This window comes from Haemorhous mexicanus, chromosome 20, assembly GCF_027477595.1.
Source record: "Haemorhous mexicanus isolate bHaeMex1 chromosome 20, bHaeMex1.pri, whole genome shotgun sequence".
Classification (NCBI taxonomy): Eukaryota; Metazoa; Chordata; class Aves; order Passeriformes; family Fringillidae; genus Haemorhous; species Haemorhous mexicanus.
The window spans coordinates 3,939,258-3,955,764 of record NC_082360.1 but is presented as its reverse complement, the minus strand read 5'-3'; the positions used below and the strand labels follow the sequence as shown (position 1 = coordinate 3,955,764).

General features: G+C 57.0%; 1 protein-coding gene across 1 annotated transcript; it reads left to right on the top strand.

The window, feature by feature from the left end:
• The first annotated feature begins 5,906 nt into the window (after window positions 1-5,906).
• On the top strand, window positions 5,907-7,561 carry LOC132336619 (GTP-binding protein Rhes-like). Its single transcript, XM_059864299.1, has one exon. It carries the CDS (start codon window positions 6,395-6,397, stop codon window positions 7,019-7,021), a length of 627 nt encoding a protein of 208 aa, XP_059720282.1. The 5' UTR covers window positions 5,907-6,394; the 3' UTR covers window positions 7,022-7,561.
• The last annotated feature ends 8,946 nt before the right edge of the window (window positions 7,562-16,507 follow it).

Genomic DNA, 16,507 nt, shown 5'->3' with positions numbered 1-16,507 from the left:
CCTTTCCCCACTCATACCCTGAAGCCAGGACAGCAAGGTCCAGATTTGGGGTTTTCATGTCTACAGCAGCATCAGCCAGAGAGCCCAGAGCCTCCTGTCCCTGCCTGCACTGATCTGATCTCAGTGGCTGAGGGTGAATGGGGGGGTGCAGCACTGCCTTGGGGCTCAGGGTTCAATCCCATGTGGAGAAGGTTCAATCCCAGGTGAAGGAGGCTCAGGGTTCAATCCCAGGTGGAGGAGGCTCAGTCTGGCTTGGAGCAGCAGGCAGAAAATCACCTAAGACTGGCTGTCCATGTACCTGGTAACACCCCATCAGTCTTTACTGGCCCTCCAAACAGATCAGCACTAATATTTAGCCTTATCTTGTGTCTAGAGGGGCTCAGGAACCTGCCAGGTCTGGGCTTCTCTCCTCAATGAGAAGAGAGAAGGTTCTCCTCTCTCCTTCTCCACTGCAGTGGGCAAAGCCGGGCAGAGCCAGGCACTGGGGCCAGTGCAGCATGCTGCAGAACGGGCTGCTCTGGGGCTCTGCTCCCCCTTGGCACCCCAGGGCTGCAGGAGACCTTGGCATCACACATTTCATCCCCTGATGGCCTGAGAGCTCTGCTGTGTCACCCCATGTCACCCAAGGAAAAGCCGTGCTGGTGGCCTGAAGAGAGGTGAGCTCTTTCCTCCAGCCAATAATCCAGCCAGAGCAAGATAAGAGATGTTATAGAAACTCCTCTGAGCCTGAGAACAGCTACACTAAATCCCTTTAGTCCCTGGTGAGATATTTGTTTACGGGGAGCCTGGGTTTTGTTACCCGAGGTGGTTCAGTACAGGCTGTCCGTGGTTCCTGCCCTCCCCCGGGGGCTGGGACAGAGAGTGGGGGTCAGGGAAGGGTTCCAAAGCCCGGATGGTCTCTTTGGCATGGAAGAGGTCATCTGGAGGAGGGATGAGGGGCAGAGCACCCTGCCAGGGTCAGCTCACAGTGCCCCTATGCCTAAAACTGGGTGCCCCAGCTGTGACCCCGGGGCTGAGTTTCTGTGCTGGTGGCATCACAGGTGACACTGCTTTCCATGAGCACATCAGCAGGATGTGCCATGAGGATTCCGTGATACCAGCAGGGATGTCCTCCCACACCTCTCTTCAGGGAGGACCCCAAACCCAGCCCCACTCTCCTCCATCCCCACTGACTCCAGCCCGGGGCTCTGGGCAAACCTTAGCCCTCACCTCTCACAACCAGCTCCTCTGAGCCCAGCTGGCCCTGGGGGTCACCAGACAGGAGTTTGTGTGACCCTCTGCAGGACCAGCACCCCGGGTACCCCCGAGCGGGGCTGTGCCCCTCGGAGTGGCAGGTGGCCCTTGGTGGCCTCAGCGGAGCCGGGAACAGGATCCGGGCTGTTCCAGGAGCAGCACGTATGGCTGATCCATCTATGCATCCCCTCGAGGGGGGGTGGCTGCTATAGGGCTCGGGTTTCTCCTCTCACCTGCCGCTGAATCAAAGGCCATTTGGATTTAATCTCCGGAGAGGCAGGTTTAACCCTCTCGGGTGCAGCTTGTCCCCACACCGGGGAGGACCTGCCTCGCTGACCCTGTCCCCTCCTGTGCCTCACACAGCCCAGGCTGGCCCTTTGCTGTCCCACACCAGGCAGCGGCTTCTCCTCCCTCTCCTGTTTCACCTGGGCTCCCTTCCAGGGCTCACTCCAGGTGGGAGAGGCCATGATCCACCCCCGAGGCTGCTGCCTGGCCCCTGCCCGCGGTGAGGGGCAGCAGCTGGGGCACAGCTGGCAGTGCAGGTGGGCTCCCAGTCCTGCCACTTCCTTCCCAGCACCTCAGCTGGGAAACCCAGCTGGAAACACAGCCAGCCTCACATCCACCGTGGAGTTATGGCTGGTGAGGGGCCTGGAGCACAAACCCTGTGAGGAATGACTGAGGGAGCTGGGGGTGCTCAGCCTGGAGAAAAGGAGACTCAGGGGGGCCCTCCTCACTCTCACAGCTCCTGACAGGTGCCTGTGCCCACCTGGGGCTGGGCTCTTTCTCCAGGCAGCACTGGCAGAACCAGAGCACACAGCCTCCAACTGCACCAAGGGAAATACAGGCTGGATATCAGGGAAAACTGTGTCACAGAAAGGTGATAAAGTTCTGGAATGGCTGCCCAGGGAGGTGGTGGAGTCCCCATCCCTGGGTGTGTTTAACAAAGCCTGGGTGTGGCACTGGGGGCCAGGGTTTGGTTGAGGTGTTGGGGCTGGGTTGGACTGGATGGTCTTGAAGGTCTCTTCCAACCCAGTGATTCTGTGAATTCTGTGAATTATCCAAGGGGAGAAGCAGAGGCAGGGGCAGGAGTGGGTGGGGTGGGAGCATCCACCCAGGCTGTGCTCACTGTCAGTGTCTTGCTGTGGGGTGCAAAGGCTGCTGAGGCACTGGGTGCCCATTGCAGGACTCAGCAGCAGCTCCAGCAGCTGGCTCAGGCTCCTGGGAACGCCCCACAGTGCTGCAGCCTGCTCACCAGCACACCCACAGTGATGCTTCACTGCCTGTGAGCAATGGGCCAGGCCCAGGGCTCCGTCACCCCGTGTGTGACCAGCAGTGCTGATCTGGGGCACCGTGTCCAGGGCTGGACCAGTGCCCAGCACCAGCAGCTCTGGTGCTGAGAACATCAGAGCTGCTGTTCCCTCTGAGCCAGGACAGCCGAGCACCGAGGCAGGAGCTCCCCAAAGCACATCCAGGCACAGCACAGGCTGTTCCTGAAGGTGCAAATTGCTTTTCTCCCATCTGGGAGCAGCAGCAGAGCTGGGGAGCACTTGGCCAGTGGGAAGGGCTGCTGTGCTCTGCTGGCTTTCCCCTCACTCAGTCACTTTCAGGCACCAGACAGAAGCTTAAAGGCAAAACAAAAATTAATGTTTGTAAAAGATGTCACAAACCTTGTCAGGACATCAGGGTGTTTTTGGGGAGAGCTTCACTCACACTCCTCCAGCAGTGGAGCTCTGAGGGCTGGTCCAGGGACAGAAGAGGCACCACACAGTTCCACATTCCCACTGGCAAACAGCCCCATGAGGGGAGCAGATCCCAGGGTTTCTGCTGTGCTGAGTGCTGTTGGCTTTTCCCAGGAGCAGGGCTCAGCCCCTTCCTCTGTCCCCGTGCTCCCTGGCCCCTGCACCAGCTCACAGTGGGAAGCAGCAGCCCAAACACCATTTCCCAGCATTCTGACCCAAACTGCCCTCTCCTGACTGCCAAAGGCTGCCCAGCCCATGGGGGCTTTGCTCAGGCAGGGACCATCCAGCACCCCAGGCTGGGCTGATGGCTCTGCCTGAGCCCTGGCACTGACTGGGACCCTGGGGACCATCCTCTCCTCCCACGGGGTACCCCCTGCTCTGTCAGCCCTGCAGAGGGTTGGCTTTGGGGTAAGGGTGACCATGAACTTCTCCAAGCTTGCTCCAGACCTGCCTGTGAACATTGGGGGTGTGACTGCACCTGCCCCAAACCCACCCCACATCTCACCCCTGCTCCATCCCAGCTCCTGCCCAACACTGCTGTCATCCCTTCACCCTTCCCCACACTGCCTGCCCTCCTCCCTGCCCTGCTCAGGGCTCCTTCCCTGATCCCTCTGTCCCTGGGGTGTCACAGTGCCCTCTCCCCTGGGGACAGCCCAGGGCACGCTGTGGCTCAGCACTGGCAGAGGCTTTGCCCTGCCATGCTCCAGTTCCTGTGGGTGCAGGATGTGCCCTGGCTGCGGGATCCAAACTCCACCTGGATTTCCAAACCCCACAGATGGATCCTGGGCACTCCCATGAGCCATCTCAGCCCCACTGGGCAGGACACAGGGCTTTTCTGTAGGGCTCATCCATCACTGTCCCCATCTCCAATTGCCCATAAAGGCCCTGTGAGTCTTTCCCTGAGGGAAGCACAGACTGAAATAATTTATTTTTTTTGGGTAATACCTGACCCAAACTGGCCAGCCTTGAAAAATTCAGAATTTAGGGACTTTACTGTGAGCACAAAGGGCTGCAGTGGAAAACAAGTCACTGTGTTCATCCTTCCCTGCTCAGTCCCCCGTGCTTTGCTTTTCCTGCTGTCAGGGGCCATAAGCTCATAGGGAACTGAGCTATCCATGCAAAAGGCCTTTGGAAATATTCATTGCTCATCTCCTAACAAGATTACCCTGAAATCCTCCATTGCTCTGAGGGAGATTTAAAACCTCTCAGGCTCTCGGTAACCATAGCAGCACAGATGTGAGAACTGAGGGGAGACAAGTGATGTGAAGAACCGTGGGGGCTGCAGAGCCTGGCTCTGTGAGGCTGTGTGTGACTCTGGGTGTGACTGTGCCCACAGCTCTTTGTGCACAGCCCAGGCTGGCCCTTCGCCCTGCCCACACCTGGCACGACACTTCCACCTCTGCAGGAGTGACCCAGACCAAGGACAGTGGTCGTGATGTGACCCAGTCCTGGCTCCCACAGCACCAGGGTCCCTTCCCAAGACCTCCATGGATGGCATTACTGCTCGGCACACTCCTTCCCTGGGTGCCAGCAATAAAGGGGAGGTTTAGAGCCAGGATGGGGTGCTTGGAGCCAGGGATTCCCATTCCCTCCTGGGGTTCCCATTCCCTCCTTCACTCTGGGCCTCATTTCTGCACCTGTCAGAGAAACGCTGGGTGTTGTGAGATTGAACAGATCCATGGCTTTAGTTCCTTTGGAATGAAATGCTGGGAAAACGAGCAGCAGCAAGGGCACCACAGCCCCCCAGCACATCCTGAGAGCCTGCAGAGTTCTGCTGCAGCAGCTGGGAGGGACTGTGGGAAACCCTTTCCATCTCTCTTGAAAACCAAACACAAAGAGGCATTAACCAAATTCTTTCCTATTAAAAAAAAATAGAGGTTTGGCTTAAAACAGTTTCCAAGGGCTGGCTTGAGATTACTTGTCCTGCCTTGCTGCCTTCAGTTCCTCAATTGCACTGGCACCAAACCCCCATCACTGCTTCCTTCATGCACCCTCTGCTCATCCACCCCTTCTCCTGGCTTTTAGCTTGCCATCAAATCTTCTCCCCAGCTCCTTCCAGCTCCCACAGCTCAGTCCTTGACATTTGGGATCTCCTCATGGCTCAGGAAGCGTCCCCAGAAAGAGCTTCATGTTGGTGAGGGAAAATGCAACACCAGGTGATGCTGTGGGGCACTGGACACCAGTCCCACTGTCAGTCCTGCTGGGGACCCAACCTTTCCCTTCTCCCAGGACAGGCTGATACCAGGACAGGACCCTGCTCATCCTGATACAATCTCTTGGCTCTCCTGATAATAAGATTAGCTGGGAAAGCTCCTAACATGGCTAAAATGTACAATAACTGGAGAATAATTCCAGTGGAAAGGGTTTTGGAATCAACAGAACAAATTCATCCAGAACTAAATTCTGGAACTGGTACTTGGCTATGGAAAGAAAACCTGCGTCAAAGCTCCAAAAAATCACACATCCACAAATTTAGGTTAGAGACTTATTTGAACTTCTGTGCAAGGTCCCTTTGTGTTTGCACTTTGCATGAATCAGCTTCTGGGACAGCTCCAGCATGGGATGGGAGGTGAGTGCTGAGCAAACACACCTGGATGGGGGAGCTTGCACCTCCCGAGCAACCCCACTGCTGGGTCAGGGCCGTGGCTCCCCGGCGTCCGCTCCCGGAGAGCGCCGCGCGCCGTCTTCATGGAGATTTTATTTCCCCCTCTGGTTAAATATTTCACAAAAATCACCGGTAGCTGACAGCTGAATGAGGAGGTTATGACAGACGGGAGAGCTTATTTTCCCCCTCCAGCCAAAGATTTCATCGCTTCACTGGAGATTGGCCACGTTCACAGCAACCCTGTCTGCAGACAAGTGCCCAGCCCCGGGCAGGCGCAGGAAACGCCGCGGGTGCCACTGTCCAGCCCTGGCCACCAGCCACTCCAGGGGTGGGGATGGTCACTGAGTGTCCCCCTGCCAGCGAGCCCACGCCAGGCAGCTCCCATGGCTCCGTGGGGAGCTGGCGGTGCCGCGGTGCTGCCGGCTCCCCGCGCTACCGGCGGCGATGCAGCGCTGCTGCTGCACTCCAGGGCCGCAGCGGCTTCCCAGGACTGAACTCTGCGGATTGGCCCGCAGCACCCCGCTCTCCTCCCTCCCTGCCCTCCCTCCTCCAGCACCCACAACCCACGGAGATTGGACAGCTTGGTGCCACATGGCAGAGAGGGACCAGGATAAAAAAATGAGCCGGGCTCGGGGGTTGTAGAGTCCGCGGCAAAGCAGGCGGGAGAAGTTCGCGGAGCGGTGGCACCAACATTCCCTGGCTGCGCTGAGTCAGTGCAGGGAGGACGGACAGACGGACGCACCGGGGCTGCAGCCACCCAGGGACACCTGCAGGGTGAGCACCGGCTGCAGAGCATCCTGTCCCCTCCGTGCCAGCCATGTCCCTGGTGGCGAAGGAGAAGAACCACGTCCGGTTGGTTTTCCTGGGAGCCGCCGGCGTGGGCAAGACCTCGCTGATCCGCCGCTTCCTGCTGGACACCTTTGAGCCCAAGCACCGGCGCACGGTGGAGGAGCTGCACAGCAAGGAGTACGAGGTGTGCGGGGCCACGGTCAAGGTGGAGATCCTGGACACCAGCGGCAGCTACTCCTTCCCGGCCATGAGGAAGCTCTCGATCCAGAACAGCGACGCCTTCGCCCTGGTCTACGCCGTGGACGACGCCGAATCCTTCGAGAGCGTCAAGAGCCTGCGGGAGGAGATCCTGGAGGTGAAGGAGGACAAGTTCCCTCCCATCGTGGTGGTGGGCAACAAGGCGGAGAGCGGCGGCGAGCGGCAGGTGCCGGTGGAGGAGGCGCTGTCGCTGGTGGAGCTGGACTGGAACAGCCGCTTCGTGGAGGCGTCGGCCAAGGACAACGAGAACGTCCTGGAGGTGTTCAGGGAGCTGCTGCAGCAGGCCAACCTGCCCAGCAGGCTCAGCCCCGCGCTCTGCAAGAGAAGGGAGACGCTGCCCAAGGAGCAGGCGCTCAGGCCGCCCATGAACAAGACCAACAGCTGCTCCGTGTGCTGAGCTGGCCGCCCGGGGCAGGCGCCGGCACCGGCTGGAAACTCAGGTGGGCTGGGTGGGAGAGGCACTGCCTCAGCCAAAACCTCCCCTGCTGCCTCCCACCCCTTCCCTCCTCTTCCCCACCCAGCCCACAGGAGCAGAGAGGGTGGGAGGTGACAAGAAGGTGGGATGCTGGTTGCTGGATGGGTGTGGGGAATTCCCAAAAAAGCAGGGGGCTCACCTGGGGAGCAGCCGTGGGTCAACCAGGGCACTGAGGGGGGACTGGCAGGATGGGCAGGGGGGAGAAATGCCAGGGCTCTGGCAGATGTGGGCACCTGCAGCTGCATCAGCCCAACCAGCACTGCTGTCCCAGGGCACTCAGGTCTCATGTCACCTCGTCCCAAGCACCTCCAACCTCCTGGCATGGCTCTGGCACCCACAGCACATCCTGAGTCTGTACCCGGTGTAGAGCATGTGTTAGGGTGGTCTGTGCTTCAGTTTGGTTTTCTCTATTCTCTTTCTGTTTGGTTTTTTTTTTAAGTATTCCAAATAAATAAATTGTTGCAAAGTGGAGCTGGAAAACGTCTCGGTTTCTTTCTCTGGTATTTCAGGTGCTGCAGTGCCTGCTATCAGTGTTTTATGCTCTTATCACTGCATTCTGCCTTCCCTCCTCTACGCTCCAGCCTCATGTGGAGTGTCCTGGCACTGGAGGAGCCTCCCCTGGCAGTGCCAGGACATTCAGAGTTATATTTTTTCTAATAATTTACCTACACTGAAGTTTTTATCAAGCAGCAGAGACCAACAGTAAAACACCTTCTCACCTCTGAGCACAGAAAATAACACCCAGCCATTAAAAGACAGCTGATCCACTGAAATAAAAACACAAACATGTTAAAAGGAGATAATAAATGGCACAGGGGGAGGCACAGAAGAGCTGTGTTTGCTGTGTTGAGTGTGCCCTGAACTGATTTACTCTCCCCTCACACAGCCCAGCCTGGCTGTAATGAGCACTTCACCTGCTCAGCAGCCCCACAGACACACCAGAAATAGAGATATCAAAGCTTGATGGATAAAGAGTCACCCCCCAGACCCAGACCCCCGGGGGATGGGCAGTTTGGGGTCTGCAGCTTTCAGAAGCACAGCCCTACAGGAGGGTGGGTCCCTGATCAGCTGGGGAGGCACCTGGGGATTCCAGCCCCTTCCCAGGGGAGCAGGTGCCAGCAGGGAGAGCCCAGAGCCTCCCCATGGGCATCACTTGCTGGGACACCCTGCTGCCACCTCCCCCGTGGGCACTGGAGCCACAACAGCGACCTCCAGACAGGCAAAACCCTCCTCCTGGAGTATGGTGTGGGATGAGGCTGGGGAGAGCCAGTGGAGGGGACAGGTGGTGGGGACAGGCAGCACAGGGGACAGGCAGGTGCCACCTGCTCTGGTGGCTCAGGTTGCCCTCACCTCTGTCTCACAGCCCTGTACCTTGTGCTGCCACCCTGACACCTTGCCCAGGTGTGTGGCTGTCCCTCACCCAGAGCCTCGGGGACACACAGAGCTGCTCAGGATGGAGCCTTTCCTGGGGAAAGGGAATTCCCTGCAGGGAAGGACCAGGAACAGCTCACTTTGGGCAGCTGACCAAACGTGGTGCCCCCTGCCCGCAGCGGGGCCGGGTGTGATGGATGCAGGCACAGGGATGTGCCCACCAGGGGACACCTGCCAGGGCTGTCCCTGCCCACACCCAGCCCGGCCAGGGGCGCCCCAGCCATGCAGTGACCCCACCTCTCACGAGCAGCCGGCCCTGCAGCAGTCCCACACCTCCCAGGGCGGGTTTTGGTTTGGGGGATGCAGAATCAGGAGCCCCAGGCCCTTTGGTTCACAGCACCGTGCTAAAAACAGAAGGAAAATCTCTCTGCAGTGTGAAAAGAGGAAGCTGGGATGGGCAAGGCTGGCTGTGATCCATGGCCAAGGCCTGCAAACAGCCCCTCTTGGGGGTCCCAGTGGCCTCCCCAGGCTCAGAGCCCGCCGAGCTTCTCCCCTGTGCCCCATCTCTGCCTTCCCTGGGGAGAGCAGGAACCCCCGGGGGCTCCAGGACCCCAAACCCCACCCAGCCCAGCCCAAGACCTGCGGGGTGCAGCAGCCACTGCTCTGCAGATGCATCCTGACCGAGCTGCTGCAACTGCAACAGATGCAGGAACAGGGACGCTGGAGGTGCAGGAGATGCACAGGGAGGTGCTGGAGGCGTCGGAGCTGCAGGAGGAGGTGATGGAGCTGCTGATGAAGGCGCAGGAGCTGCAAAGGGACGTGCAGGAGATGCAGAGGGAGGTGCAGGAGGTGCAGAGGAACATGCACGAGGTGCTGGAGCTTCGCACGCAGGCACGGGACCCTGGGCACAGACCCACCTCCTGCCCCTACAGCGCCGGGCTCCAGCAAAGAGCGGAGCCATTGGAGGAGCTCTCCAGCACCCATCGCCCCTCGCCCAATGCCTGCCAGCCTTGTACAGCCCCTCCCGCCCGCTCCCGGCCCCCCCGGGGCCGCCCCCAGCCCCACTTCCCCCGGCCGGGCAGGGCAGGGGCTCGGGGCGGAGACACAGGGGGAATGGGACACAGGGATGGAGCAGGGACATGGGGATGGTGTAGGGACACAGGGATGGTGTAGGGGTACAGGGATGGTGTAGGGGTACGGGGATGGTGTAGGGATAAAGGGATGGTGTAGGGACACAGGGATGGAGCAGGGACACGGGGATGGTGTAGGGACACAGGGATGGTGTAGGGATACAGGGATGGTGTAGGGACACAGGGATGGTGTAGGGACACAGGGATGGTGTAGGGGTACGGGGATGGTGTAGGGATAAAGGGATGGTGTAGGGATAAAGGGATGGTGTAGGGACACAGGGATGGTGTAGGGACACAGAGATGGAGCAGGGACACGGGGATGGTGTAGGGACACAGGGATGGTGTAGGGGTACAGGGATGGAGCAGGGACATGGGGATGGTGTTGGGATACAGGGATGGTGTAGGGTGCAGGGGGAATGGGCTGCAGGGGTGGTGTAGGGGTACAGGGATGGTGCAGGGATAAAGGGATGGAGTAGGACTGCAGGGATGGTGCAGGAACACAAGGATGGTGCAGGGGTACAGGGATGGTCCATGGCTGCTGTAAGGACACAGGAATGGTGCAGGAATAAAGGGATGGTGTAAGGAACACAGGGATAGTGTAGGGATACAGGGAGAATGGGGCACAGAGATGCAGGGATGGTGGAGGGACACGGGGTGATGTAGGGACATAGGGATGGTGCAGGGATGCTGTAGGGATAAAGGGATGGTGTAGGGATGCAGGGATGGTCTAGGGGTACATGGATGGTGTAGGGCTGCAGGGGGAACGGGGTGCAGGGACCCCCAGCCCTTCAGCCCCTACCTTCACCCTCCCCTCTGGGCACTGTGGGTTTGGGAGGGGGCGTTTCATGGCTCCCATGAAATGCTGAGGCTGGGGTGGCTCTGCTGGGGTTGCAGTCACCTTGTTGGACCTTGGGTCAGGCAGCTGTGGCTGTGCAGGGTGTGGTGTGGGGCTGGGGCTGGCCATGGCAGGGCAGGAGCCTCGGGATGCCTCATCCCCAGGGCTCTGTGCTGGGCTGGGCTGCAGGGGGCTTGGAGAGCAGCTCCAGTAGCACAGTGCCCCCAGAGCAGTGCCTGGGGCCTGTCCCAGGGGGTCTGTGTCAGGCTCAGTGAGTGTCAGCCCTGTCCCAGTCTCTGCCTGTGCCCATCTCACTGCTGGAGCTCCTCTTGGCCAGAGCAGGGCAGGAGGTGGCCCTGGGGTTAAAACCAGGCAGGCCTGAGAGGTCTGTGTGGGACCTGTGCTCAGCCCCAGCTTTAGCAGGGAAGTGCAGCTCAGGGGTGACAGAGTCCCACAGGGGGGGTAGAGCCCCTCTCTGGGCTGTGGAGCCAGCTGTGTCTGTGCTCTGGGGTTTGCTGGAGGGCTGAACACCTGCAGCTCCTTTCCACAGGTGGCACCAGGTGAAATGGCTTTTCCTTCCCAGACACGGAGCCCAGCACAGCTGGGGTGGTGGCTGAGCCCTGCACACAGGGGTGCCTCTGCTGTCCCTGCAGACATCACACAGCCACAGGCCTCAGAGAGCAGCAATCTTTGTCCTTCTGCTCGCCCTGCCAGGAGGAGAGTGTTGCTGTAAGACGTGAAATAACACGACGTGGACATGCTGCTGTTCTTAAGGTAAAAAAGGGGAGTTTATTTTCTGACTGTAACATTTATAAATTTCTAAAAGTGACAGTGGATTGGAGGGTGACAGTGCCACCTCTCCAATGATACAGGACAAACCAACAGTCCATCAAATTTCTCCTCTTTCATAAAAGAATGCAAAACAATGAGTTATTTACAGAAAGTGTGCGAGAAAGTTCCTTACAAGAATGTAAACATCAGAAGGCTTAGAAAACCTTAAAAAATCATGGTGACCTCAGAGGGCAGCTGGGATTCCAGGGGAGAGCCTGGGGAGAGCAGGACAAACTCAGACATCCATCCAGGTTTCCCTGGCTCAGCTCTGCCCTGCAGCACTGGGCTGTCCAGAGGAGTTATCTGTGACCCTGGGTACTCACAGCTCCTGTGGCTCAGGGGAGCAGCAGGTGCAGGAGCTCTGGCTTCAGAGCAGCTGCTCAAGGAGATGCAGCCCACAGCCAGCCTCCAGCCCCCAGATCCAGCCCTGCTGGAGGCCCCCAGCCACAGGAGATGCAGCGTGGGGAGGGGAAGGCTCCCTGGGCAGCCAGGGCTGCTGCAGTGTCCAGGGGCAAGGAATCCAGGGAAAATCTGTCTGCAGTGAGCCCTGTGCAGGCACCACCAGCTGTCCTGGCAGCAGTGGCTGCTCTGTGATCCCATCCCTGGGGCTGGGGGGGTTTCATTGCCTGGCTCCCAGTGATCAGCTGAGGTTAAAGGTGGAGCTGGTTTTCCCTGGGAGGGCTGGTGTGATGTCCCTGTGTAGAGGGATGGGAAATGTTCTGCAGGGGACAAAGGCACAGTGGGACAAAGGCTCTGCCTCTGCGGGGTGACTGTGGCTGTTGCTGAACCTGCTCTGGGGTGCTCTGGAAATCCCAGAGCACTGAGGGATGTGCCAGACACACCCAGCTCCCAGTGCTGCCCTGGCTGGAGCTCAGGTCTCTGGTGCTGTTTTCTCTACAAAAAACATCCCAGTGAACTCTCAGAACCCAGGGCTGCTCTTCCCATTCTCAAAACACCAGAGAGATCTGGGACACCTTCCCACTGTCCCTCTCCTCCCCCCAGCTGCTCCACTTGACTCCAGACTCACCTCCCTGTCCCCACACAGCCCAGGAGAAGAGCTCTGTGTGATCCCTCCTGTTCTGTTCCACATTGTCAGGAAATTAACCCACAAACACCAGAGCTTTCTGTCCAGAAAGGAGACAGAGGAGTCCTTTTACCTTATTCCAATAAAGGGAGAGGCCATGGGGCAATCAGGAGGAGGAGGATGGAGGATTCAGCCTCCTTTTGATCCCAATTTCCCACATCTCCCTCTGTCTTTTCCATTTCTGAGGTACTTGAGAGGTTCAGACTTCCTGAAATTCCTGATACCAGAGATTCCCCTCTAATGTACAACCCTCATTTTTAATTCTTACAGAATTTATGTTTTTTCCCCCATAGTTTCTTTCATCTTTCAATATCCAATTTAATTTATCAGCAAACCTACAAACAAACTATTTGTAAAGGCAAATATATTGTTTTTTTCCAATCATCAGTCAGTGGAATCCTTTCCATCGCTTCTTTTATGCTTTCATCCACCAGCAGACCCACAGCTTGTTGGTGAGGACAAACCCGCCGTTCCTCTCAGCATCCTGTGGCACATCCCCCGAGCGGCCGCGAGGTGCTCGAGCTTCATTTGTGAGCACAAACAGCCGGGGAAGGGGAAGGGGCTGGGCAGGGAGCAGCTCTGCTTAATTGGCTCTGCCTAATTGGCTCTGGCTGCTGCTCTGGGCTCAGGCCCTCGGTGCTGTGAAAAACACCAATCACTTGGTTTTAAATTTTTAAAAGTTTAATAGTAATAGAATAGTTATAAAAATAGCAATATAATTAGAGTAGTAATAATTTGGGCAATTTGAATTAGGACAATATGAGACAATCAAACAAAGAGTTAGGGACAGTGTGGGTATCTCTTTCTGGGCAAAATAAGCCCGAAAAAGGACCCACGTTAACAGAGGATTAATCCTTAAAAGCAACAGCCTGTTGCATATTCATACATCTCATACATGATGCATAAATTCCATTCAAGCACAGGATTCTGTCTGGTCAACTTCTTCCTCTGAATCCTGACAGCTCCTTCATAGCTGAGCGAGGTGGGAAGAACTCGATAATGGGGCAATAAATTCTTTTTCTCTGAAAGATTTAGGTGTCCTGTGGCTGCTATCTGGTGTGAGTCCTCTCTTTAAAAAAGTCTCTTACACAGCATACTTTCTATTTTATTTTAACATTACGTTATAACCCAAAACTACATTTAACACGCTACTTAGAAAATGAATACAGCATGACTTTCTAACATGACACATAAAATACTCATTTCAATATTTGCCAAAAGCCACTCATAAAATACACATTTTTCACAGGCACGAACACCCACGCCAAGGACACCCGACGGCGGCAGAGCAAAACATTCTGAACCCCGGAGCGGCACTCAGGCGTTGAGGGGCAATTAAAGGTGTTTGTCTTTAGGAGCTTTGGCCGAGCGAGGCGCAGCGCCGGGGAAACGCTGAGTGCTCTGCAGAGAACAAACCTCATCACATGAGCCCCATTAGGGCTCTCCCGGCGGGCTGCGATTCGGGGAATCGCGGGGTTGTTGAGGTTGGAAAAGGCCTGGAAGGTCGCCGAGTTCCCTGTGCTGAGAGAGGGCAGCGGGAGCATCCTCAGGGCTGCAGCCCGGGCACGCAGCTCCCTCCCGGCTGCTGCCTGAGAAACGCCCCAAAAGAGGCTGGGGCTGGGAAATCGGTCTCTTCTCCCAGGTGGATGGGAGGGAACGGCCTCAAGTTTCTCCAGGGGAGGTTTAGATGGGATATTGGGGGAAAATTTCTTCTCCAAAAGGTTTGTCCAGCCCTGGCACAGCTGGGCAGGGCAGTGGTGGAGTCACCGTGGCTGGGGGGATTCAAAGGACGAGTGGATGTGGCACTTGGGGACATGGGTTACAGGTGGGCTTGGCAGGGTTGGGATGACCATTGGACTTGTTGGCCTTGGAGGTTTTTTCCAGCCCTGGTGATTCCATGGCTGGATCCAAGCACAGCCCACGGTCCTGGCTTCACCCTCTGCTCGCCGTGGAACCAGCCCCGTGCAGCGCGGCCCCAGCACCCCCTGCTCTGCAGAGCAGCCTCCAGCACACGGAACTCCCCCGACAGCAGCCCGGGACACAAAACCCCCCTGGAATTGGGTCCAAGCAAAGAATTTTATAAAGAAACAAAAAATAACCGGGCCGGGGCTCGGAGCGGCTCCCTGGCGCCACCGTGTGGGGACATCGGGAATTGCAGCCGGGGACAGGGGCGGGACTCGGTGACCCCCGCGACCCTCGCGACAGTGGGATCCTGTGACCAGTGTCCCCTGAGACAATGGGATCCTGTGACCTCTGACCCCTGCGACAGTGGGATCCTGTGACCAGTGTCCCCTGCGACAATGGGATCCTGTGACCTCTGACCCCTGCGACAGTGGGATCCTGTGACCAGTGTCCCCTGAGACAATGGGATCCTGTGACCTCTGACCCCTGAGACAGTGGGATCCTGTGACCACTGACCCCTGTGACAATGGGATCCTGTGACCTCTGACCCCTGCGACAATGGGATCCTGTGACCTCTGACCCCTGTGACCACTGATCCCTGTGACCACTGACCCTGTGACCGCTGACCCTGTGAGCACTGACCCCTCTGACCACTGACCCCTGTGACCTCTGACCCCTGTGACCGCTGACCCCTGTGAGCACTGACCCTGTGACCACTGACCCCTCTGACCACTGACCCCTGTGAGCACTGATCCCTGTGACCACTGACCCCTGTGACCACTGACCCTGTGACCACTGACCCCTGTGAGCACTGATCCCTGTGACCACTGACCTCTGTGACCACTGACCCTGTGACCACTGACCCCTGTGAGCACTGATCCCTGTGACCACTGACCCCTGTGACCACTGACCCTGTGACCACTGACCCTGTGACCGCTGACCCCTGTGAACACCAGCCCAGCTGCCTTAGGCATGGGGCCACTGCAGATTTCTTCCCTGGACAGAACAGATTGCAGGAGCTCAGAGAACCACCCACTGCAGGGCTCCAGTGTTTGCAAAGAGGATTTACAGCCCTTTGCCTTTTAATTGAGCATGCTGAGCTTTGCTTGACACAAAGGCTTTTCAAAATCAGGGGCTCCAATGAGGAGCCCCAGCTGCTCTGCAAACACCTGGTTCATGGCCTGCATCCTTCAGAGTATCCTGGCAGCCCTCAGGAGAGCTCTGACCCTGCAGGCTCATGGCTGTGCCTTCCTAGAACAAGGCTGCTGCAGAAAAAGAGAGGAAAAGTGGGGTTTGTTCCCCTGGCACAAAGCTGAGCCCTGGAAGGGCAGTGCCCCCCTGAGCCTCGGAGGGCAGAGTGGCTCCTGGGGCTGGGCAACCCCACCATGAGCACAGGAATCTCCTCTCCAAGCAGTGACTGCCCAGATTCCACTGCAGAGCTGATCATCCCCATCCTGGCTCTGGCCTTAATCCCAGGGCAGCAGAATCCAGCGTTGTCTGTGCTCTAGAAACCCTGGTGTCCCTCGTGCTGCAGTCTTGGAACCCACAGGGACATGCCAAGGTGCTGGTAACCAGCTCTCGTTTTGCAGACCATGAACTTTCAGAGATTTCTGTGATAAATATGTCAAAGAAAAGGGAAAAAAAAGGTAAATGACTCAATAAATCCTCTGATATGGTATTTCTGCTCTCAGGTCCTGCATAGGGCAGCAGCTGGACACACAGCTGAGCCCTCTGTGGTGACAATGAAACCAGCAGAGCACTTTTAAGAACTTTGCATCAACTCTTGCTATGCCAGGGGAATGCTGCACTTTAGATGTCCGGTATTGGCCAGAACTCTAGGAATAACCCCATCTGAAAAATGTGATATTTGGCCTCCTAACTTTGTTGAAGGTCCAGGTAGAAAAGGAGACTTCAACCAATTCCCTTTGGACTCACTTCAGAAAGTTTTCCTTTCTCATCTAAAGACGGTGCCCACAGTGGGTTCCCATGTCCTAGAATACCTGAATTCTCTAAATCAGATCAAAAATCAGTGTTTGAGCTGCAGGGGCATAAGGATCACTGTCTCTGCTCTGAGATGTCTGCACTAGATGACACAACCTCCCATCTTTCTACTGGGTCCTGTTATTTTTTAACACTGTGCTTTTCTTTCTGCCCTGCCACAATAAAGAAGCAAAAATTTCCTACACTGTGTCTTAAATTTTGTATTATGAGGGTTTAGTATTTTGTGCTTAACTCACACTAAATAACAAAAAATA